This window comes from Anabrus simplex, chromosome 10 (assembly GCF_040414725.1).
Source record: "Anabrus simplex isolate iqAnaSimp1 chromosome 10, ASM4041472v1, whole genome shotgun sequence".
Taxonomy (NCBI): domain Eukaryota; kingdom Metazoa; phylum Arthropoda; class Insecta; order Orthoptera; family Tettigoniidae; genus Anabrus; species Anabrus simplex.
The window spans coordinates 25,499,687-25,526,171 of record NC_090274.1 but is presented as its reverse complement, the minus strand read 5'-3'; the positions used below and the strand labels follow the sequence as shown (position 1 = coordinate 25,526,171).

The window sequence follows — 26,485 nt, the reverse complement described above, 5'->3', positions numbered from 1 at the left end:
TTCACTCGTCACATAGCTGGGAAGTACTGTTACATTCTTTTATCTGTGGACATTATATCTAAGATTTTGTATCCCTTTGATAGCGCTATGGTAATTTGGAAAAATTCCACCGTACAATATTTTATTGAGATAATGTTATTCTAAAAAGGAATAAGAGATTTGTATTGTAAAGTTTTTTTTTTTTCAAAAAGTAGCATAATGCCCTTAAGGTTGACAATACGGGTTTAATAATGAAATTCATTTATTGTAATTCCTTTGATATATAATTATCATCATCATTTTCTTTTCTCCACTCTAGCAGGCCTAATGTGGAAATCTACTGAATAAATCACACTAAATGCATGGAGTAAGGTGCGCTGTTCAAACAATGATAGATTGTTGCTGTTAGTTTACGTACAAGTACAGAACAATGATTTATCATTGTCTGGCACTCTTAGAGGTAAAGGCAAAGGAGTTCGAAAAGTAACCACCCATGGCATTCAAGCTCAAGTATCCCAGAAATCAATTTTGTTGTAATCTAGAGGCCAACACTCTACCACTAAACCACAGAGGGATTAGCAAGGACCAATAGAGCTCTCTGTTAGTCTTGTTCTGTATTACATAAAGCAAACTTTTTAATCTTAGGCTTTTCTTCTTGTCCTTAGGGTATAGTGCATTAGACTTGAGTAAATAAGACATGACTTTTATCGTTCTGCGATGCGATTTTATTTTACATAAATAAATATCATACAAGAACACGTTCACTTCCTTGTATAAATTACTTTATTTACACTGTATGTCACAACACACAGTTATACACAGTAGCAAATGACACTATATACAACACTCAATAGCGGAGTACCCTGAAGTCGATTTCTGACAAGTTCAGATATCAACAACACTGACGTACACATTATAACATACTCTCTCTTAAATTCACCGCCTCACTCACTCGAGTCCAATACTCAGCCTCCACCTTGGAGCCCAACATTCACTCCCAGTCCATCACTTGCCTGAGTCCCAAGAACTAAGATCTAAGAACTCACTTCACTGACTGACAGCTCGATATTTATACTACTCTATCAACCATCTAGAATGATCGATTTCTGGAAGAGTTCTTACAATCACTCTAATGAAACACACTCGAAACATCGATCGACCAGCTAGTTGAATGGGTACTCGAACATTTGTGTATATTTACCAACACTCATGGAAACATCTACAGCATTCATAATGTCTCTACATGTATCTGGATAATAAAACCTTACAGTAAGTTTCCAGAACCTTTCATATATACCAAATATAGTACAATAAGTCTAACATACGAACATTATGGAATTTTCTACTGCTTTCGACCATCTAGATTTTGAGGTTAAACAATACGTATTTGAGGTTATACAATTTTATACTACATATTTACAGAGAAGCCATATACTAGTCATGTTTAACACTTAATAAAAGATAATTTAGCATTAAATAAACTATAATTAAAATATATTAAACATACTAATTGAAGGTTTTACACCAGTTACGATGTTGTACCTACGACACTTTTAAATCAAGAAAAATATGTTGTTGATACAGAATTGATCAGCACATTCCATTGTGAGAAAATGTGTAGATTTGAAGGTATTGAAAATTGAAGTTCTCTCTTCATTTATTTTTGTAACTTTTTGTATTTCCAAATGTTTAATGCTGTAGACTATATGTTGTGTTATTAATCTTTGAATTTTTAGAGTTATTTATAAGATGATGTTGATGTTCAAGTTTAATTTTGTTATTTTTGTGATGTAGTTAAACTTTGTCCTTGTGGCAACCCACAAAGTCTGGGAAGTTGTTGAGTTTCTCAATAAATATATAATCAAAAATTTCCTGTGAATGTTTGGTTTCTTGAAACAAGTACTTTAATGCTGATATCTTAAGCTGTTGTAGTGCTTTATTGTGATTGTATTCGTAGGTGCTGCAAAGGATCGATGATGTCACGATGATGTGTGAGAAGAGAATAGCTAATCTCAAGCGTCTGACCCTTCGTCCTCCACGTCCAGTGCAGACGGTGACTCCCGAGCCAGCTGTGCCCCTCCAGCCTCCTGGAGGGGCACCTAACCTAGGACATGACCATAATCATTCCAACAAAGGGGCAAAGACCTTCCGTAAAGCCAACACGTTGCCCAAGGTAGGTGGCTGTATTACTCCCTAATTTCATAGTTTAATCAAGATCGCCCAATGCATGTGAGATTTTAAAAATTAAGTCACGTCCCAGTAGTTTGGTTCGCACATAAAATGCAAACTTGTTTTTTTAAGGTATTCTTGTATGGTATACATACGGGTGCAGGACTTGGACTGCTTACGGAACACACTTACAGTGTCCTGAGAAACACAAATAGTGCTGTCTTAGAAGAATACTTAAAGTGAAAAGGCAAGGCTGCCGAATGAACATCATTGTCTTGAAGAGGCCAATATCACTGGCATTGAGGCTATGTTCAAATGTCATCTTTTCATACCCGATGTTTTCTAGATTACAAAAAAAAATGTTTTCTGGTCTAACATTCAAGAAGGATATATAAGAAAACTAATATAGTTAAGGCTAAATATGCATTCCAAATATTCGTAAACACCTTAGTAAGTTTTATTTCTCAGACAAATATTTGAAAAATATAAAATTTTGGGGGAAAAAGGTAATATACATAATTGTGTACAGAGGGTCTGAAAAGGTTCCCTCAACCGTGGCAGTAAAGCAGGTCTCTTTACCAACACATGGCTCTGAGCTGGCTGAGACATCGTGGCTTTCCTTCTCGTATTTATATTTGGTCTCAACAGATGATGTCACTTACCATATCAGGTCCTCTAGAAGGAGTTTCATCAGTAGGTACGGATGCCTATTCCTTTAGTGAGCCGGGCTGAGTGGCTCAGGCGGTTAAGGCGCTGGCCTTCTGACCCCAACTTGGCAGGTTCGATCCTGGCTCAGTCCGGTGGTATTTGAAGGTGCTCAAATACGTCAGCCTCGTGTCAGTAGATTTACTGGCATGTAAAAGAACTCCTGCGGGACTAAATTCTGGCACCTCGGCGTCTCCGAAAACCATAAAAGAGTAGTTAGTGGGACGTAAAACAAATAACATTATTATTACTATTATTCCTTTAGTGAGGTTGTGAAGCAAAAAAACAAGCTTGTTCGTGGCTGAGAAAAAATAAAATGCAAAGGAGAGGGGAGGGAGGCCTTTATAAAAATAGTAGTGTGTTTGCAGAGGTGGGTTTTGTTCCTGTCCTTTCATGTATTTTATTTCTCCTTATCTTACTCCGTCTACTAACACAGACCTTTCATTGTGTTTACATGCTAAATGTTCATTTTTTTCCTTTTGTAGTTCCCTATACTTGAACATTTGATTATCCTTTCATTTACTTGTGTGCTATATATGTAAGAAATGGAAAGGAACAATCAAGTGCAAATCAAGTCATATACAGAAAGATAGGAATATTGAAAGGAGCACGTAATAGACTAAACACAATGACACCGAGCTCGATAGCTGCAGTCGCTTAAGTGCGGCCAGTATCCAGTATTCGGGAGATAGTAGGTTCGAACCCCACTGTCGGCAGCCCTGAAAATGGTTTTCCGTGGTTTCCCATTTTCACACCAGGCAAATGCTGGGGCTGTACCTTAATCAAGGCCACGGCCGCTTCCTTCCCACTCCTAGCCCTTCCTTGTCCCACCGTCGCCATAAGACCTATCTGTGTCGGTGCAACGTAAAGCAAAAAAAAAACCCACAATGACAGGTGTCAGAAGAGGGAGGACAAGGACGATCTACACATCTTCATACACTGCTGTTTTAAAATAGATTGGCTGTCTTTTTACCACCTGTATTTATCCTTATCTTTTTCTTGTTTCTGTAGCTTTCTTCTTATCCCATATTTCCCACATCAAGACTCTAGGGCTGCCAAGATTGTCCCTTAATGAGTGTTGATGCTGACCCTTTTGATGTAGCTGGGAAGCAGAAATGAGCTCATCAGGGGCTGAGTAGAATGGATGTTCAAGAACTGGGACTGATGAAGAGAGAAGACAGCAGTGAGTGAAGAAGTGGAGATAGTCCTTGTCCTTTTGTCTTTTCTTCCTTCTTTTCTTCTTCCCACAAGGACCTCTCATTGTGTTTATCCTATTGTGTGTTCCCTTTGATCTTTCTTTCTACATAGGCAAGTCAATAAGTATCTGCAATTTTGCTCTAGTTGTCTTTAGGTTGGCTCTATGGCGTTGTGTGCTCACCAGCTGCTAGATGGCACTGTTGTCTACATCTATGGTAGGTTTCAGCGTTATCAGATCAATACAGCTTGTGCTGTTGCGACTTAAAGATGGCAGCACCACTCCCTCTTTGCAACAAGGAAGAACAGCATTCCGTAATCTGATTTTTTTGTGGTCTGAGGGTGTACCAGGAGCAGAAATTCATTGAAGACTTTCAGCACCATACAGGGACAATGTTTTGCCACATCGAATTGTTTACCAGTAGATTGAACAGTTCAAAAGGGTCACACTAGCGTGAAGGATGTGGAAAGATCTGAGCGTCCATCTGCAGCCGAAACTGATGCCAATATTGAACAAGTGCGTGATGTGATCCTGAATAACAGACGAGTGACTGTTGATGACATGGCAAACCATTTGCACATCAGCCATGGTTCTGCATATGAAATCATGCATAACAGGCTTAACTTTCACAAAGTCTGTTCGAGAATGGTTCCAAAACAATTCAATGAAGAGCAGAAGCGCAATCATGTGAGAATATGTCAACACCTACTGGACCATCATGCTAACGAAGGCAAAATGTTTCTGAAACTGATCATCACTGGAGATTAAACATGGGTTCACCACTTCGAACCAGAGAGCAAACGTCAGAGCATTTAATGGAAGCATCCTCTGTGTCAAAACATTGTCCCCGTATTGTGCTGAAAGTCTTCTATGAATTTCCGCTCCTGATACACCCTCAGACCATAAAAAACGGATTACAGAACGCAGTTCTTCCTTGATGCAAACAGATAGTGGTGAGGTTTGCGGGACATGTAACCAGGATGAATATGGATAGAATGACGAAAAGAGTATGGGAAACAACAGCGAGGACACGAGGAAAGACAGGAACCAAGTGGGTAGTTGAACTCCGGAAAGATTGGTCAGAATTGGGGATCAAGGTGGAAGAAAAGGAAAATTGGAAAAGCAAGTACATACCGACTAATATGCCAGAGATCAATGATAGGGATGGATACAGGAAAAGGATTGAGAGTCACCAGTGGAGTAGACAAGAGAAGAGGATACTGAATATCTCGGAAGAAGAGCGGGAGAGAAGAAGAGAAAGGATGAAGAGGTTCTGGGAGGAGAAGAAGAAAATGCAATCCGTGAAGGAGCTGTCCGTGGTCCTACAGAGGCCGTAACGCAAGAAGAAGAAGAAGAAGAAGAAGAAGAAGAAGATGTGATAACGCTGAAACCTACTACAGACGTAGACAACGGTGCCATGTAGCAGCTGGTGAGCACACAATGCCATAGAGGAAACCTGAAGACAATTAGAGCAAATACTTGCAGATACTTATTGACTTGCCCTCGTATATTTATGACATGTATTGAGGTTGACATTAGGATAGGTTTCTTTACAGATAGATGTTCCTTCAGAAAGCTGGCAGCTGCAGAACAAACAGCTGGAACCCTGTGATCCTGGCTCCTCTCCCGACAGTGAGAGTTCTAGTCAGGACCACGAGATCCTCAAGAGTAAACAGGGCCATGTTTTGGCCGAACTGTTGGAGACTGAGAGAATCTACGTTGCTGAACTTGGCTCCATCATCCAGGTGAGTGCAAACTAATTGATAATGCAATTGTACATTCCTTATTCAGTTGGTGCTTAGTTTGATCAGTTGTGATTTCGAATCATATTGAAATACAGCCGGTCCAGTGTACGCATCTGAAAACCTGTGTCTCACTCTACTTAAAGCCTCCAACTGATGATATCTATGTGCATTAACAACGTGTGCTATCGGCTATGCTTTAGGATGGATGTAACTGAAATTGAACTGTGTCAATACATGAAAATTACTGGTGGTTATGGGCTGTCATATAAAATTGTGAGACCTTCAAGTGTTGATGCATACAGAGCGACTGTTGATCTGTTGCAGAGAGAATGTTTCGTGTCTGCTCATGCAGGGATGTCAGTGGCTCAACAGGGACAGGCATTGGTTAATAGTGGAAATACAGGCATTGGACGATAGTGGAAATATCCCACATCTGGGTTTTTCCTTGTTGATTGTTCCAAATTTTTATAACAGAACTTGCAGATGCGGAGGATTTGTGGGGCATTAGTTCCTGTACTTGGACCCAATGTGGTGTTAGCATTGAGAAGCACATTCCAGTGGTCTTCAAACATATATAGTAGATTTATATCGCTTCTCCTTTTTTGGAAGATATAACATAGTTGCCATAACTTTCGAATAACTCTCATATATAACGCAAGTTGTCAGTATTGCTCTATTTTATACCTTCAAGAGAAAAGTTCTTAGCTTGCTGATACAGAGCTTGCCAAGCAGCAAAGTGGGAAAAGCATCATAGTTGCACAACCCTGTATGGTCAGCTCTTTAGCTCTTTCAGTGCCAGTTGCGACTCGTAACTGACTGAATCTTGTTGGGTTGAGATAAATGTGATAATTTCATGCCTTTGGTTGAGAGGAGTTGTCTAGCTGAGGTGATAAAGATATACCAGGTGTCCGTGTTAAAGGTATACTAATATAAAATTTAAGAACTTGAGAAGTAGTGGAGATATTTACTTGCGGTTTGTTTCTACAGGTAGGGTAACTCAAAATGTTTGTTTACATACCTATGCGCACCATTAGTGGCGTGACAGACATCTTCTTTCCAAGTGTTCTGCAGCATTGTAGGCGTAACATTTGCGATAGCTACACGAATGCGATGACGCAGATCTGGTAGATCACGAACTGGTGTCTGGTACATTTGATTCTTGACAAACCCCCACAGGAAAAAATCAAGTGGCGTAAGTTTGGGGTTTCTAGGGGGCCAAGCAATTGATGGTTTACCTCTCCAAATCCAGCGATCTGAGAACTTATGATTCAAGAAATCCCTCACAACTACCGCATAATGGCAAAGTGCACCATCTTGCTGAAAGATCACGTCACGAGGAAGTTGTGGCACAACATACTGCTCCAACATGTCTAGGTAACGTGTTCTATTAACCGTAGGCTTCACGAAGAAGAATGGGCCAATAACCCTGTCCTTCAACAATCCACACCACACATTCATTTTTGGAGAGTCCCGTTCCAACTCTTACCACTACGTGGGGGGTTCCAATCCCCAGATCCCCATATGCGGCAATTGTGCTTGTTTACTGTGCAGGAAATATGGAATGTAGCCTCGTCTGAGAAACAGACCGAATCAAGGAATGCCTCGTTTCTATCAATTTTTACCAGAATTGTCTCCACGAATGCCTTCCGTAGCGGCCTGTCCTGAGGTTTGATTTTCTGACGAAGCTGCGGTTTGTACACCCATAGGCGCAATCTTTAGTGGAACACATCATGTACTGTCGAACGAGGTAACTGTAACTGCCTACTTGCTTGTCGAATTGACTTACGAGGACTCTGCTTGAAGGACTCACGGATTAAATCAACAGTAGCCTCTGAAACTGCGTGCTTGGCATGGCGGCCCAACATCGACAGCAAGGTCCCAGATTCTCGAAGGCGCCTGTTCCATTTCATGATTGTTACACAAGTGGGAATATCATCAGTTGGTAACAGTCCATACTCACGTCGAAATCTACATTGTACTAGTGTAACGGATTTTATCTCCGCGAGCGAAAGAACACAGAACACCTTCTGCTGTGGAGTCCACAATACATGGTTACTGGCACGCTTCTCGTGAACAATGCCGTAACATGCATGCACATGTGGTACCACCGCCACCGCAAGCGAAAACAGAAAACATCTTGAGTTACCCTACTTGTAGAAACAAACCGCCAATAAATATCTCAATTATTTCTCAAGTTATGGAATTTTATATTATTATACCTTTAACCCGGACACCTTGTATTTGGTTCACCTGCATGGGCATGGGTTCAATCCCCTTCAGGAAGTCGAAAAACTTAGAAACTAGACTTTCACATCTGGAGAGGCATATGACCATGGTGTTCACTCAGGTTACAATCGTAATGAGTAATTTTTTTATTATTTTTTTTATTTTTACAATTGGCTTAACATTGCACCGACGATGGAACAGGAAAGTGTTAAGAATGGGAAGAAGGCAGTCATGGACTTAATTAAGGTTCAGCCCCAGCATTTGCCTGGTGTGAAAATGGGAAACCACAGAATACCATCTTCAGAGCTGCTGACAGTGGGGTTTGAAGCCACTATCTCATTGCAGGAAACACATTTCATGTTGAACCTGTATTGTCACTTGTATAAGCACTATAAATGTTTAGTGAAAAGTTCCACCTTTACAATACAAAAGTTATTTTATTCATTTCAAAACAACATATATTTATAAAAATAGGACATGTTTCGTCCCCATCCGGGACACAATCAGCTAATTAGTGAAAGATAAAATAATTGGAACAAGGATAATATAAAACACTTGATGAATAAAGGGTGATTCGACTGGCGAATCAGTTAATAGTAATTAGGTTAAAATACAATACTACATCGAAAGTTAACATACAGGTGTGTTTAAAATATGTACAGTGAATACTGAATCCACATCTAAAACATGTGTTTAGAGCTTGAAGACTAATTGCACACATTAAAAGTTTTTAATTACAGTGAAACGTCATTAGTACATTTCTGCAGGGGCCGACAAAAAAAAAAAAAAAAAAAAAAAAAAAAGTGTTTAGCGGCAAAATGTACTATCGAATATCCCATTAAAAACTATCCACCAGGGAGATGGTATCACCTTACACATTAGTACATTTTACATGGTGTGGGTAGTGTTTCAGGAGATAAAGGAGAGCACTAAAAAGTGTGAAGAAGTCGAGAGAACAAATATCAATAATTCTCTACTGGAGCCTGTTAAAGTAACAAGAGACTATTAAAAGATGTGAAAAATATGGAAGAACACATATGACATTCTTTTGCCCTTGGGCTCATAGAAGTAGCTACAGTACCTAGATATTATAGCAGATCACTTTCACCTAAAACAATTGTATAATGAATTGTTAGTTGAAGCCTTAGGTTTCTGACTAGTGGGTAATTAAACACTGTTTTCTGGTCACTTTGTTAGAGCATGAATTTCTCGCGAGGTTATACTCGCCATACGCGTTTAAGCACCTTCGGCCGCCATCTTGAACACTAAACTTCGGGAGTACTCGGCATTGTTCGGACAGACTCGCCAGTGAATAATAAAAACTTGCCAACTGTCAAACTAGCAGTTTTTATTTTTGTATGAATGGTACACCACTTTACCATTGCCTGTAACTTTACATAACTTTTTAATGGGATAGGCCTACAGTATATGGAAGCCTTATTACTTAACGGCACCCACAAATGACCTGTCGATCTGCTTTTGCTGCACTATAGACTTATTTTAACTTCAGTCGTACCACACTGATTAAATTACCTTATCACAAGAACAGTTATTGGCATTTCCTTCAATTTATTGCGTTGAGTGGTAAAAAGAAGTGAAGTGATTATTTGTCGCGTGACAGCGTACTTATGGACTAATAGGATAATTGTGAGAAGTTCAGTAGCTCCCTACAAACGGTATCTGTCTTGTGATAGCCTAGCTATGGAAAAGGAAAGGGTCATAAAACCACTCACTAATGAAGAAAAAATTAAAATCCTTCAGGAAGTAGGTGGGAATCCACATCTTAAGCGCATAGAGTTGGCACGAACATTAAAACTAGCACATTTTACTATGAACACTGTTGTGGGCAACCGAGACAAAATTTAAAATGCTTATAAGCAAAATAAGAACGGAAAAAGGAAATGAGTGCACGAAGGAAAGTTTCTGAAGTTGGAAAGAATGATTTTGAATAAATAAATTTCTAACTTCTGATTGGAATGCGAAATAGGCTACAAGCACAATCAAGCGCAATGGGTTATTCGACAATCTCACTGACAACAAAGACTTTCCCATAGAACAAAGAACATTGAACAAAAAATAAAAAACAGAAAATCAAATGATCAGAGATATATCTCTCAGTCTTGACCATCCACCAACAGCTGCACGGTTGCTAGAGTTACACTTCAGTTACACATTTTGTGGCGGTAACGTCCGTGACGCATAATTTCGGATGACTTCCAGCCATAAGCCATGTATGTCAACAGGACAGCTTAAAAATTTTTAAAAAAAGCGTGAAAACTTAATTCGGCGCTCCTAGCCGCAGTAGAATCTATTACTGTGCTTTAACTTACTGTACTTAGCACTGTCCTGCCTTGTTCTAGTGTAAAGTCTTTGCTGTCAATCAATGACACAAAACTCAAGTTTATTGAAGCTAACAGCTTGCCCCTCGAAGGCGCAATATACTCGGTGTTCGAGAATTCAAGGCCATTTCCTCTTATCGCGCTACTTTCTCTGACCGTCCCATGGCGAGGGCTCTTATCTCTGTTGGAAATCACATTCCGTGCTGTTGAACAAGCTTCTTAGAGTGTTGATTTTGGAAAAATTAATTTCAGGTCTCTTATGGTTGAAGATTGATCCCGTTACGCAGTGAATTGTAGGAGGACTTTCTTTGAAAATTGCACTTGCCGGGTACCAGGTTTTGCCAGCATATCTAAAAATAGAAGGTTCAACCCCAGCATTTTTCTGGTGTGAAAATGGGAAATTGTGGAAAATGAGGGGAAGAACAACTAGGCAGCCATCCCCTCTTAACCCTCATCTGATATAGTATTCAGTCAATTCATTTTCACTATCTCGTTTGGCACTACTGTACTTGTAAACATCTTGGTGTGCGATGATGATGATTTCAAGCATCCTTTCATCATCATCATCATCATCATTTCCCTTTATCTAGCTGTAGCCGGGTAGGGGCAAATATGGTTCCTCTCCACTTTCTTCGGTCTTTCCACCACTCCTCCTCCAACACTGTGTCCCTTTATCAGACTATAATGTTTGTTTCTTGAGGGTGTCTAATTAGTTGTGAAAGTAGTAATGGAAAAAACAAACACACGAGTGATATGCAGAAAGATAGGAACATGAAAAGGAACAAATCTGTTTGAAGACAGCAGTGTATGAAGATGTGGAGACTGTCCTTTGACTTTTGCTTTTTAATGTGTCCCCACTGAGCCACTTCCCGCCTGGACACAACCTTGCTGATGTGCAGGATCCATAGGTTCATGGGGCATAAGCTACACTCTCACGCACCCATCAGCTCGATACAACTGGAACCGGGATTCATCGGACCATACCACATACCGCCACTGTTCCAGGATCCACTGCCGATGTTCGCGTGCCCATGCACATCATTGGGTTCTGTGTCGAGGTGCAAGCAAAGGGACACGAGTTGGTCGTCGGCTGTTGAAGGCCTATGTGGTGCAGTTGCCTCCTTACAGACCTGGTAGAAATGGGTTCCTGACTCCCAGCATTCAAGTGGGTGGTGATTTGACTCACAGTAGCCCGTCGAGCGCCCAATATGGTCCTGCAGAGGCGACGTGAAGTCCATTCGTTAAACACTTACGGTCTACCCATGCAGCGGTTTACGCGGGTGGTATCATTCTCTCTGCGATATTGAAGATCCACCCTCGACACTGTTGACCTCGGAAACCCAAATTCGCGTGTAATCTGTGCAATGCTTTGACCCATGTGCCATGCACCGATGATCATCCCACGTTCAAAGTCGCTTAACTCACGACTTGTTGCCATTTTCACGACACTGGTGTCTGTGACAGACTGCTCACCTAGGCCGCAGCTAGCTGCAATGCTTGGGGTTCACCCCTTCGTGTGACTTTTGGCCACTCATTGTATATGACTTGATCTCTCATTGCGTTAATGCTGTTATATGTTCCTTTTCATGTTATTATCTTTATATTAATTACTTAAACTATCTTCTTGTGATGATTTCCTCTTCTGTGGGTGATTTTGGTTTGCCCTTGGTCTCATAACTCATTTTTTCTTTCTGTACTTGATATCTCTTCTTTTCCAGGGCTATAAGAATGAGCTGCAGTCTAATGACATGCAGACGCTAATCCCACCCGTTCTGGTAGGAAAAGCTGACATTCTTTTTGGTAATTTGGAAGAGATCTTTACTTTCCATGGCGATGTGTTCCTCCGAGATCTGGAGAACTGTATCTCCAACACAGAGTTGGTGGCACTGTGCTTCACACAACACGTAAGTTAACTCTCTTAAACTTATTAACTTGTAGGAATGGTAAAATAAACCAAGTTATTGTACCTTACCACCTTCTTTTTACAATTCTTTTCAAAAACTGATATTGATGTATTCCAGCTTTTTTAGGCCTTTTCTATGGTGAAATTACCAACGTTTGTCCCCAGAGTGCTAGCAGGCTTGTCAGTAGGATTGTCACATCTTTCCAAGACACTGACAGCTAATGTGCTCTTGGTACACTACTAAATGCTTTCATTCCTTACCCTGATGGGGTACAGTGGGTCTCCTAGAGGGCAATGCCCTCTCTCAGGCCAAACAGTGTGTTGTGGCGATTTGAGGTACGCAGAAGGATGAGAGAGGAGTGGCTGTGGCTAATAAAATGAACTGCCCCGGCATTTGCCTTAACGAGGAAAGACAAATGAAACCTTTCTCAGGACAGCCAATGGTGGGACCAGCCCACCGCCTCCCAAATGCAAAACCCTGTTTCAAGCTGTGGCTGCTTGGTGTTGGTGCACAACTACTACTACTACTACTACTACAGTAGAACCTCGATAATTCAAAATCGGTTAACTCAAAATCCCACCTAATTCAAAGAAGCTCTCGTTCCCAGAAACATGAGATACGGTTTTGCATGTCATTTAAATGGTTTAATTCAAAATACCGATAATTCATAATTCGAAGAACAGTGTCGGCCCCATTACCGAAATTCAGACTTTTAATTCAAAACTGCCTTTACATTTTAAAAAAATAGTTTTTTGGGAGTGAGTTAATTTAAATTCAAAATTTATCCGTGTCATGATTAAACGCGTCTTCCGGAACGTGCTGCGGTAGCTTTCAGTACTTTCACTCACTTTGGTGTGTCTACAGTGTGCTTCATATTTGCTAAGTTCGAGTAATATCGTAATTCTTTATGTATTCAGCGTTTTAAAGAATGCCATAATATCACGTAGCAGGCAGTGTGTGGAGGAGCAGAATCCGCGAACACCAGCGATGCTAACAATTAGCAAAAAAGCGTGGCTCATATAATCAATTCAATATGCACCAAACAATTTTTTTTAATTTTTTATGCCGAGCCCAAACGGACTTACGGTTTTACAGGAGGGAAGTGCCAGCCAGGAAATTGTACAAAGAGGGTCATTGTACTGTGTTGCTATGCACACAGAAGTGAGAGACTTCCTCCCCTCGTCATAGGGAAGTTCGATAAGCCACGATGTTTTAAGGACGTCAGGCACTTTCCATGCAAGTACAAGGCATCTAAAAAATGCAAACAGTACAGTAATCCAAAAAATAAAGCATTTGCACAGGGGAGCCAGCATAGATTTCTCGTCGTCTTTGAATCATGCTTTTTTTCTTTTGTTGCGTGAGGTTATGTTTGCCGGTGAGTTATCCAAGTGCATTATTTGAATACTGTAAATGCACCTTGTTTGGATACATTTTGGAAATCGTTTCTTCCATGGCATTTGAAAGGTTTAAACTGTGAATCAAGGTTAATTGCAGTAACGGGTCTTAGGATATTTTGTGATGCGGCCGGGGTTGGCATTTCTAAATTACAAGTTGGTGATTAATTCGAAATCACGTCATTCAAAGTCCGATTTTTGCGTCCCAACAACTCCGAATTAATAAGGTTTTACTATACTACTACTCAGTGTTTTCATTCCTCCCCTGAAGGGAGAAGGAGGGCCTTTTAGACAGTGATGCAGTCTCTCAGGCCAGGAGATTTGTATTGGAGGAGGAGATTTGTGGCGAAGGTGAGAGAGCTGGCGGCCGTGGCCTATACTAGGAACTGTCCCAGCATTTGCCTTATTGCAGGAGAATGGAAAACCACGGAAAACTATTCTAAAGACAATCGATGGTAGAGCCACGGCCACCCCTCCTCTGCTCGATCGGGCACTCGGAGTGCTGAGCTGTCCAATCACGGACCGGCCGTGACCGCTTGTAGCCTGAAGCCTATTCTGCATCTACCGACCCTTGGTACAAAATTGCAAGCCTCCTTTGTAGGACAGTACAGTGACGATGCACTAGGGGAGATGTGTACCTTTACTTGTATAAAGCTTGACTTTAAGCAAGTTCCCAGAAGGGAACCCAAATTTTTCTTTGCCAGGTGGGGTAGCTCAGACAGTTGAGGCACTGGCCTTCTGACCCCAACTTGGCAGGTTTGATCCTGGCTCAGTCCGGTGGTATTTGAAAGTGCTCAGATACGTCAGCCTCGTGTCAGTAGATTTACTGGCACGTAAAAGAACTCCTGCAGGACTAAATTCCGGCACCTCGGCGTCTCCGAAAACCATCAAAAAGTAGTTAGTGGGACGTAAGCAAATAATATTATTGCCATTGATGCTTTCACGGCCCGTAATTTCACAAATTGCAAAGTATTCAAGCTTCTTAGGCTTTTCCAGTCGTGAAATCAGTCTTTCACCCCAGTGTGGTAGCCCCCTTGTTAATTGGATTGCCACCACACCTTACCAAGATGTTGGTGGCTAGCGCACTGTTGAGATCACAGCAGGCCTCCTTGAATACTTTTAATAATTGCAAATGGTGGAATTAAATTTTGGTTTCCTTCTGGGAATTTAATTTTTGGTATAAATGCTGATATTTTCTCCTCCTACATGTCCGTTTGTTCTTGTTCCTATACTAATAAGTGGAAGTAGAGATGTAGCGATCCACAAGGATATGAGGAAATGAGGCACCTCTGGGCACCCTAGAAATTTTGAAGTCTGTATATGATATGATAAACTATACTAGGGGGCTGAGCTGAGAGGGGTTCACAATTGAAGCTCAGAAGCAAAATAGCTTAAGTATGCAAGTGGAAGCATTCTTTCACTCAGTGGGAAAACTTTCCTCCCTAAAGTAATGGAAAGGAACATCATCATCATCATTATCATAATCATTTTACAGTTCCATTTTCCCGGGTACTGTTGGCGAGCCTCTTCCATTCTGTCTTATTGAGATACGTTCTGTTGTTAATGACGTCCTCCAGTGTCCTTCCCCGATCTGCAATGTCCTTCTTTACGATGCCCATTCAGTGGGTTCTTGGTCTTCCCACCATCTGTTTTGCTGCCACATGTCGCTCCAAGTTAACATATGCTGTCCTTGTTGGCTCCATCCTCATTACATGCCCAAACCACCTCAGGCCGGACATGCTGATCCGATCTAACAATGCTGTAACAATCACAGCTTCCTTCCTAACCACATCATTCCTCAACTTGTCCTGTTTGGTTTTTTGAATTGTGGACCTAAGGAACTTCATCTTGGATGCCTGCAACTTTTGATTGAACATCACCAGCTTTGATTTTGTTGGTACTGTGGGATCCCAGAGGAGTGTTCGTACTTGCTGGTAAAAGTGAGAGCTCTTGTGCACTCTATTTGCCAACTCCTTTGTGGCTAGTGTATCTCGAGATATTACACTGCCGAGGTATGTAAAGCTTTCCACACTTTCTAGTTTATGGTTTCCTAGCATGAACAAACAAGTGCAAATCAAGTTGTATGAAGATCGTAGTTGTACTTTGAATACGCCTAACACCTCTTCCAAGAGCCTGAAGGCTTTTAGTTTTTCCAATAGTACCAAGTGCAGGAGTTCTGATGTAGTAAGATTTTTTGTTTAGTCTATTTCTGGTAACTTGTTTTCTCTCTTTTTTTTTTTTTTTTTTTTAAAAATCTTATTCCATACTTTTTGCACTTAAAGTTGAAAATGTTGCAGGCAGCGGTACATTGACTGGAGAGCATTATTTACTCAGTGTTGTCGTGTCCGGTATACAAAGAAACCGAATGAGCATTCTCATCCCATGGCTGGTCTTCTTCTGCAGTATCCCTCTGGATTTCAAGTGGGCCAGCAGATTACGAGGGTAATCCCAAAAATAAGGTCTCCTATATTTTTATAAATACAGAACTTTGTTCGTGTGGCTATTGGTCACAGTATTGTGAAGAGTGTTTCCCGTGCACGGCACTCTGAGGCACTCGGTCTTGGCTTGGCATCCGTTGAGAATGGAACTCCCGTTCGATGTTAGCACCACGTGCACGGATGTGAAAAGTGTTTGTAAGTGGCGTAGAGAGTTTGCAGTCGGTCAGACTGAAATTCACGACGAACAAAGGAGCAGGAGACCATCAATTTCCGTCAAGACAGTCTTGAAGATTGAGCAAATCATGCGTGGAGATCGGCGGATCACCCTGGATGATCTCTGCACTTTGGTTCCCGAGGTTTCCCGAAGCGCCGTTCACAGAATTTTAACAGAAAAGTTGAAATACTGGAAGGTGTCCGCAAGATGGGTGCCAGCACCGACGACAAGGTGAAAGATGAGGTTCACAACTTCCTGAACAGCATGGCAGCGAGCTGGTATGACGTGGGCGTACAAAAACTGTCACAGCGTCTACAAAAATGCATCGACCGAAGTGGTGATTATGTAGAAAAATAGCTAAATGTTGAAGCTGTAAAATGATGTAAACCATTGTAGAAATAAACAGGTCTGTGTACTTAAAAAAAAAAAGGAGACCTTATTTTTGGGATGTGCTTGTTGAAGGATTTGATTCTGCTGGTATGAGTTTATGAACGTCCTCTTTCCACTGTTTTAAGTGAACTTTATTTCAATTTTGTATTTTATCAATTTTTATTTTTGATTTAATGTTAATTAATTTCTTTCATATCTGAGATTCTCTTATTTCACACCGTTCTGATACAAGTTTCCCTAGTATTTCTTTCATTGCTTCTTCTTTCTTTTCTTTCTTTTCTTTCTTTCTTTCTTTCTTTCAAATTCAGGAAGATTTGATTTCTCTAATAGAACAGGACAGTTCATTAGCAGTCACACAAATTTTAACCATGTGTTCAAACATTCACTGTGTATCCTTGCTATAAAATTCCAGTGGTTTAATCATTTGAAAATTATGTATAACTGAAGTTGCCACTCTGGTCAGTTTATTGTCGACAATCGGTCAGCTTGTTATGAATACAACAGAGCTGCAATAACAGACAGGCTTGAAGTGCACAAAAAAAAGTCTTTTTTTCTCTTCTCTTCTTTGTTGACCATTATTGCAGAAGAAGTTTGTAAGGTGCTGTAAGATTACATGCAAATCTGCTATCTAATGCAGTGCGAGTAAAGCGAGTACTGCTCGAGGCATAGTGGGTACTACATTTCTTTCATTTGGGATTATTATTATTATGAAGAAAAGTGTAGTACATACTAATCTCTGTAGTACCCACTATAATTCTTCAAAGCACTTACTTTGAAAAACCTGGTCAGTTTTACTCATGCCACCTATTGTTTGAGGTGAAGCAGTGCCAATCTTATTTCAAATAATGCATGCACCCCAGTTTTTCTTCACTAATTTCTAAAAACATATGTGTAGAATATTCACGTATATATGGTTTATTTAGTTTAATAATTACTGCTTTGTCATCATTTTCCAACTCCAGTTTCCTGGGTGTGATGAATGTTTACTGCTTGATATTTTAAAATCTCGTACTTGTAAATAGTTTAGAATTGTGTGTAATAGATCACTTATCTTGTTGCAGCGCGAAGCGTTTCACCGACTGTACAGCTACTATTGTCTGAACACTCCTCGTTCGGAGCGGTTACGGGAAGCTGCTGGTGAAAAGAATCTGTTCTTCCAGGCATGCCAACTAAAACTTGGTCATAAACTACCTCTCGCTGCATACCTGTTAAAACCTGTTCAGAGGATAACTAAATATCAACTTTTATTAAAAGTATGCATTGCTTGTCTCTCAGTTTTTCCTTTACCACATTTTCTAATGATCTGTTGCTTCAGAAATGTTTTTTTTTTTTCTGTTCAGGATCTACTGCGCTACAGCGAGGATGGTAAATGCTGCCGGGAAATTCAGGAAGCCCTTGATGCTATGCTCGTTGTTCTGAAGTGTGTCAATGACAGCATGCATCAGATAGCAATCACCGGATTTTGGGTTAGTATTTTGAGCATATATACAAGTACACTTTCTGCTCTTTAGCCTGTCTCAACTCTGAACCATTCAGTTTGACCTTCTATGATTCTGACACAGCTTTCACGGTTTTGATATAATGCTATTACCATCTGCATTGTTTCATTCCCGGTCTGTGCCTTGATCATTGTTTTCCATACCAAGTGCCTTGGAACACTGCCATATGTCTTCTCTCTATCTAGAAAAATCATTACCATGCCCTTTCCATATTCCTAATATTTTTTCCATCATTTGATGTAATGTACTGTAAATATTGGGTCAAATGTGGACCTGCCTCTTTTGAAACCATAGTGGTGTTCTGCAAGTTTTCACTCTACACTGTCTCTTACTTATTTATCTAAGACTCTTTTGAGGATCTTAGCTGTGTGAAGGATCAGTGTCACTCCTCTGGTTTTCATATCTCTTCCTTTCTCCTTTTTTATCTTCCATTACCTTCCATTTGCAGTAAGCTGATACTTCTACAACTGTATGTTGCTAAGACAGCAATTGTACATCTGATGACGGTAGAGCAGTTGTTAGTTCTTGGTAACACTCATAACGTATGTAATTTTAAGTGGAAGAGTGAGTAGTGGGTGTGTACAAGACGTATAGTATTCTTACTGCAATATGCCTGATGTAACAGTGTCTGTTGTGGACTGGGAGAGAAACAAGTTCACAGCAGTTGTTCGAAGTGCTAGCGGGAATGCAAAACAATGAGTGTTTTCTAACTTATACATTGTGATCAAATACCAGTAGCAGTGTTGTATTGGACCATAGTTCTTCATTTACTTTCTCCTTATCATTACTCCAGTCACCTCCACATGTTTTACTATAAGGGAGAGACTTGTCCTAATAGGAAAATAGTGTAACTGTTGAACTGTATTTCAACTGAGAAACTACCGAATTTGCTCTTAGATGTGGAGTGGAAAATTGGGTTCGAGGGTTAGTATTAGTAATGAAATTCAAACATTTTTTCTAAGCATTTGTCTTCTTTTTCATTTCAGGGTGATGTCAGGGAGCAAGGAGAACTGCTGATGCAGGGTTCTTTCTCTGTTTGGTCCGAGAGTAAGAAGGACAGGCTGAGGGAGCTAAGACTCAAACCCATGCAGCGCCACATCTTCCTCTACCAGAAATCCATGCTCTTCTGTAAAAAGGCTGTTAAAGAGGGCTACAACAAGGCCACTTACCACTTCAAGAGATACTTACAGGTAGAATGCCCATTTACTGCCACATTTCCTGTTTCCAGCTTGCCAGTTTGGGTTGTGAATCAAGGACCTCCATCGCTGCCTGTCTCTCCACCACTCTTCTCCTTTTTTCAAGTGCCTGTATTCTACTCTCCTCTCTTTTTGTTGTAGTCCATGATCCAACTGCATAAGTTACTATGGGTTCACAAGAGGATGAATATACCGTATTTCACGGCATAATCGTCGCACTTTTTATACCAAAATTTTCGAAAAAAATTCTAGGGTGCGACCATTATACGATGAATATTTAATACCAGTATTTGTATTACTAAAAAAATGTATTTATAACTAAATTGTATTTGGCCTGTTTAAATTTAAGATGCACGTAATACTCGCGTTTATACATCAAAATAATTAAAATAGTCTAAAACAAAATTCATCATTTTTCGCAACAATTCGGCTAACGTTTTTCCAACCTGACAATAAAAATGAACGTATTAAGTTAATTTGTCATTAATTTGAGTATTAAAGTTAAAATATTACACTTGCAAAAAATTATCGCTTTGTTGTGAAATGCGGACTTACCGGTACGCAATTTATTCCAAATCTTCGGTGTCGCTATCGCAGGTTTCGCTATCTGATGCGCCGTCCTCGCCTCTGTTAATACCAGTATCAGATTCTTCGTCTCCCTGCCACACTGCGTCATCTTCGGAACTGTCTAGTGCATTCGAAATCCCAGTCCTTTTGAAGCTCTTGGAGACTAGTTCAGGTGGTATAAGATCCCAACTCTTCTTCACCCACGAGCATAACAAGTCCAAGGGTGGACGCCTGATATTTCCGGCGGGCGTCAATTGCTGATCGCCGCTCATCATCCACTCGTTGTAAAATCGACGTAAGTGGTCTTTAAAGGGTTTATTAACACATACGTCTAGTGGCTGCAAAGCAGATCTTAGGCCACCAGGAATGACTATCTGTCGTGTCTTATTTGTAGTGAGAATTTGCTTCACTTCGTTCACGAGGTGACCTCGGAAACTATCTAACACAAGCAGAGCTGGTTGTTTTAGTAGTGCACCAGGTCTTCTATTCCACACAGTTTTAACCCAGTCCAGCATGAGTTCTACGTCCATCCAACCCTTTGGTTGCACTCGTACATGAATTCCACGGGGAAACTGTATATTCTTAGGCATCGTTTTCCTCTTGAAAATGATGTAAGGCGGCAACTTTCTCCCGTCAGCTGTAATGGCTAGCATTGCCGTGCATCGCAACTTCTCACTACCGCTGGTTTTCATTAATACACTCCGTGATCCTTTTAGCGCAATAGTGCTGTTGCGAGGCATATCAAAAAAGATTGGAGTCTGATCGGCATTACCTATTTGAGAAAGCAAGTACGAAGTTTCCTTGCGCAAACGTATGACAAATCGGTGAAAATTTACAATCTTGTCCGTGTAATCAGCAGGCAACTTTTGGCTTAGTGTAGTTCTCCTTCGCACTGACAGATTGTGTCGTCGCATGAACCCCTTAATCCACCCACGAGTCGCCTTAAACTGAGTTACCGGTATGTTGTGTTTGCGCGCTACCTCCTGTGCCTTAATTTGTAACATTTCATATGATACACTGCAGCCATTGTTACGTATTTCACTGACGTACCTAAACACTTCTTCGTCAATTATAGGAAACTTCCCTGTTTTAGGACCTCTAAACGCGCGTCTAGAAGGGTTTGTGCTTTTTAGCTTGTTTTTTACTTTCCGCCAGTCACGCACCAACTTTTCACTCACAGAAAATTTTCTTTCTGCAGCTCTGTTCCCGTGCTGTTCAGCGAAGGCAATTACGCTTAGCTTGAAGCCCACACAATAGTTTCTATATTTACCCATAATCGCTTATAAATGCTTCACATGTTAATGTTTTGCGATATAAATGACTTTCCGTAATTGTTCACTATTAAAACAAATTATTTCTGCAAACACCCAAAACACAAATTAAAAACTTAAATTCTCACGCACACATGTCTACAGTAATCACGTAAATCTGAAACAAATAAATGCATCTGTGATCTGTCCATTCCAGAGCAGCCAATACTGTTAGGCAGCAAGGAAGCATGCAACAATTTATCAGTTTAGCTCGTTGGTTGCGACACACTACTGCGCTTGCGCAAGCTCGCAAACAGGAGCTCTAGCTAGCGCGGTGTAGATCTACTGTATAGTTGACTGTATTCCGAGACGTCAGTAACAAACATTCATTTTTTTCAATTTCTTTTAAACATACGGTAATTAGGTTAATATTTCTTCCCAGTTATTGATGATTTTACATTACATTACTGACGAGTTTATAAAATAAAACTTTAATAGCATTGGATAATAATTATCTTGACTACTTGGATAAAAGTTTTCATCCCATGCCCGGACACTTATGACGTAGTAGTAAGATAAGAGTCTAGCGATGACAACTGAGACATCGTAAATAATTCGGCTGAATAATTCCGTGGAAATCTGCGTTATTGTCTTGGATTTCACTTCATGCGCAATAACACAGGAGCCGGCCCCATAGTGTAGGGGTAGCGTGCTTGCCTCTTACACGGAGGCCTCGGGTTCAATTCACGGACGGGTCAGGGAATTTTACCTGTATCTGAGGGCTGGTTTGAGGTCCATTCAACCTACCTAGCCGGTATTTCCTGGTGACGTTGCCGATAAGCGATAACTTACAGCCTTACGTATTTCAAATGGGAACTCATAATATGTAGGTGGTGAATAAATAGTACACTGTCTCGCGACCACGTTGTCAAACTGCCGATAGCCTACCGGTAAGCATAATATGTAGGTGGTGAATAAATAGTACACTGTCTCGCGACCACGTTGTCAAACTGCCGATAGTCTACCGGTAAGCCATGCGTCGTACATATACCGGTATTATTTATTTATACGTTGTGCAACATGTCGCAAACGTGACTGTGTTGCCAAATTGCCCATAAACCATACACGTATTTAAATTGCGCATTCATGTGCAACTTACGTTGCAGTTCCATTTACCTTTTAACCAGATTAGTGAACAAAATTTGGACGTGCGACGATTATGTAATTAAAGGTTTAAAGTCCGATTTTTTTATTGAAAATAAAGGATGCGACGATTACGCGGTGGCGACGATTATGCCGTGAAATACGGTAATACTTTCTTACATTTCTTCAGGACATCTTTGTTCCACAAAATACCACTTACACTCTGATAGAAGCTGTTTGCCTGTTGTATTCTTTTCCCAATTTCCTCGGTTATTTTTCCATCTTCCGTGGTCACACTTCCCAAGTACTTGAAACTTTTAACCACTTCCAGAATTTTACCATTCAGTTTTATCTTTCCTCTTCCTTCCTTCCTTCCTTCCTTCCTTCCTTCCTTCCTTCCTTCCTTCCTTCCTCTTGTCATCACTATTGTTTTCCTTTTCTCTGTGCTTACTTTCATCCCAAATATTTCTAACTCTTGATTACATACATCTACTTGTTTTTCACTTCCATTTCATCTTCACCCATATCACTATATCATCTGCAAACAACATGGCTTTTGTTGCCTGTCTTCCCAATCTCTGTTTAATGTTCTTATGAATTTCATTCACGACTATGATGAATAATATGGGGATAGTACACTTCCCTATCGGAGACCAGTTTCATCTTTAACCCATTAGCGCCTTGCATTGCCATATGGTAACGATTTTCGCACCTTTTTCTTTTAATACTGTTGGCAACAGGAAATACTCTGGAAGATTGTAGTGTCATCCGACAGTTAGAGAAGAGTTTGTAGAATCGAGTAATCACATTTATTTAATTTTAAAATCTATTGTTGCAACACAAAGACTGGTGGACTCTTGGTTATTTTAAGATTCCTGCGAAATGGCTGCCGGCTTCACGTAAGAAGGATATAAAATCTATAAGTGAAGTTCTTTCATTGGATTATGTTTACAGTAGTGTTGTGCACACTTCATTATATATGTTGTAAGCATTTGAAATAGCACGGGCGCACAATGCCGTAGTAGTGCTTGTTGAATCATTAGCGTTGCCCGCTAGGCGTTTATACTCAGTAAAATTGCTGCAGCTGTCAGATCATGATATTTTATACTGATTCATACATCTTCATTGCAGGAAGGGATTTTTCCTATTAGAAGCACTGGATATGCTACTGACTGAAGATCTCGATGGCGATATTTTTGTGGAACCGCCCTATGTAAATGTAATTACAGATGAGGGTTTCTGGTGATGAAGATGATGGTGGGCTTATTGACAATCTCTCTCCCCACAGTTACGTGTCAGTGCTGAAATGAAGCTTATAAATAATGGAAGAATCGGGGTTAGTTACGATGGTGAAGGTGTGTTACCACAGGACGAAGTGCCTTTTCTGTCTACTGTTGCAAGATCTGTTTCAATACCCGATGCTGCGAAAGAGCGGCTAACTGATAGAAGAAATAATAAATCAAATAACAAACCAAGATAGACCAATGAGGCTGATTTCAATATTGGGCGACTGTTGACATTTCCGGAGCCTGGTTATAGCAAGTGAAAATCCAAGACTGTTGTTGGCATTTTTGAATTGTTTACAGATAACCAGCTGATCAAACATTTAGTTCGAGAGACTAAAACATATGCAGTGTTTTTAAATTGTGCGGACCCAGAAATAACTTCTGATGAAATTCGTTGCTTTATCGCCATACTTTTCATTTCTGTATATAATAGGTTGCCCTCCAAGCATTCGTATTGGGACACGCAGGATGATATGAAGACAGTGAAAGATTGTCATTCCCTATCTCTGTGCCTAACGCACAAGTATTGCGGGCGAGCTCTTATATGCCTCTGAAAATATAGACTACTCTAGTTACTCTATAGTTTGTAACTACTTCTGAAGTGCTTTGATTCTTCATTTTCTAATTTTTTCATTTTATTCTATTGTTCCAGATAGTGTTTTGTTTTGACAGGCAACGAACTGTACATATGTGTCTATGTACTGCAAACAAATATTTTCTCCTTTGTTCAATAATTCTTTTCTGCTGTGATGTTAATAAAAACTGATATTCCATATTCTTACAATAAATAATGCTAAGATACTTCAACACTGTTATTGCATGAAAATAAAAAAACACTTTGCAACCTAAATTCGACTTTCAAAACTCATTGTTTAAAAACAGGTAGTGCAAGCGCCTAGCGTTGCCATATGGCAACATCAAATATCTTATGACCTAGTGATTCCAAAATTCTGGAAATTGGTTTATTAATTTATTTTGGTCTCAAACATACAGCAAAACACAATAAATAAGCAAATCTCAGAAAAATAATTAATTCAGGCGCTAATGGGTTAAACCATTTTGTTTTTACTATACAAGTCGTCACATTACTATCCCCTTCCATTTTGTCTCACTCATTCCTAATATATGAATCTTCCTCCTCTCCATCAGGTCGACTATCTCTTCACACTTGTTGGTCAGTGTAATTATATTCAGGGTTCCTACTCTCATTTTGGTTTCTTGGTAAGGTCTATTCTGGTAGTTATATCTTTGATCAGTATATCTTCTTGCATTTTCAGGATAAACATCAGCCTTCTTAGGGTCATCATTAGTTCCTGAAGTGCCAGAAGTGGAGTCTTTCTCTGGTATGTTCGATCCGAGGCTTCTCCGTATATTGAAAGCAATCAAACAATTACTTCTTTACTGACTCGCTGGGCCTAACATAAAGAAGGATTTTCTTTTGGGGTTTACTTCCTTTGCCTTTGAGGATCCCTCCTCATCCCACAAGGCAGTGGGTTCTCTTCCACCATAATCTCCACCTTCGCTGTTGTTGAGGTCTTCACCCGTAACCCTGGGCACCGGTTCCATGATATACCCCACGGGACTGAGTCCTTGTCTGAACTCAGCCATCCTATCACTCCGGCCTACTGGAGTGTAGAATGCCCACCCCTGCGATGTGGACGTGCCAGGCAAGAATTACTTAAGTGGAGGACAGGGAAGGTGGCCGTCTTCCTTGAGCCGGGTTAACGGTTGTATATGATGCTACAACCAAAGGCCTTTTTCATGTATAAACTAGTGTTTCCAAGTATTGAACCCTTGAACTTACCATTCCATCGTTGGTCAGCTACAGCTGCTACAGTAGAACAATATAGAACTCTTAAATCATGGGTCATTGCGGGAAGAAATTCGGTCACGATCTTAACCAAACGATGGGGTTCAGAAGAGAGCCTAACTACTTGAAATGAGGAGCAAATATGTGCTTACTAACTTTTATTAAATTCGAAATGGCACGACAACATTATTATTTTAATATAAATCCTTGAAATAAAAAAAAAATTTATAAATCATTTATTATTGAATGTTTCAAACGCAGTCACATTGCATAGCATTGATTTGTTTCTCACAATATCAAAGAGTTGCTTCGGAGAAAGTAATAAATTAGTGGACAGCGAAACTGAAAAACTGAAAAAGGAAAGACCTGAAAACCGGGCACCTATTACTCCAAACGAGAACTGAGAATTAATCCACACGATCCGTGGAAAATCTGACTTTCAACAAGTAGAACGCCTGATTTCCTCTCAATTAAGGTTATCCACCAGTCGAATACCCTTGCGGATACGGAACACCCGCCGAATGGACCCTTAATCAAACCAAATTGACTATCAGTTGCTTTGGATAGGTTGCGAAATATTATGGGAAAGCATGGTGTTCACTACGAGTTAACAGCATCATTCACAATTGAAATAAAATTCCACCATGTATTTGTCATTCATGACACCCTTAAGTGATAAAATAATCCCAATGCTAAATGTGCATCACCCAAACAACTGTTCGGAAGGAACCAACAACAACATGATCCGCGAGGATCTTACGTTACGTCGGTCTGAAGGAACAAAACTGCGAAATGCAGGAAACACTTATTCATCACGCATTTAGAAGAAATGCCAAACACTGAAGTTAATTAAAAAGTAGTAAATCACTTGAAAAGTATTATTATCAAACCGATTTTCAGGTTAGAAATGGTTGTTACGCTTAATAAAATTACCAGTCCACATTGAAAATTACAACAAACTTAAGGAATTCTTTCCTTTCTAAACCATGACTGCCATTACAGATCCATCTACTTATTGTTTGTCCCAACACACTAC

The 26,485-nt window shown here is 40.2% G+C and overlaps 1 protein-coding gene across 1 annotated transcript in view; it reads left to right on the top strand.

Annotated features, from left to right (window-relative positions):
• The window catches only part of LOC136882302 (guanine nucleotide exchange factor DBS), a 122,163-nt gene that overhangs the window by 59,548 nt on the left and 36,130 nt on the right, over window positions 1-26,485 (top strand). Inside the window, exons 13-18 of the mRNA XM_067154874.2 lie at window positions 1,937-2,152; window positions 5,605-5,793; window positions 12,077-12,262; window positions 17,760-17,951; window positions 18,039-18,164; window positions 19,184-19,387. Of these exons, the coding sequence (XP_067010975.1) occupies window positions 1,937-2,152; window positions 5,605-5,793; window positions 12,077-12,262; window positions 17,760-17,951; window positions 18,039-18,164; window positions 19,184-19,387 (1,113 nt within the window). The remainder of the gene's footprint in view (window positions 1-1,936; window positions 2,153-5,604; window positions 5,794-12,076; window positions 12,263-17,759; window positions 17,952-18,038; window positions 18,165-19,183; window positions 19,388-26,485) is intronic.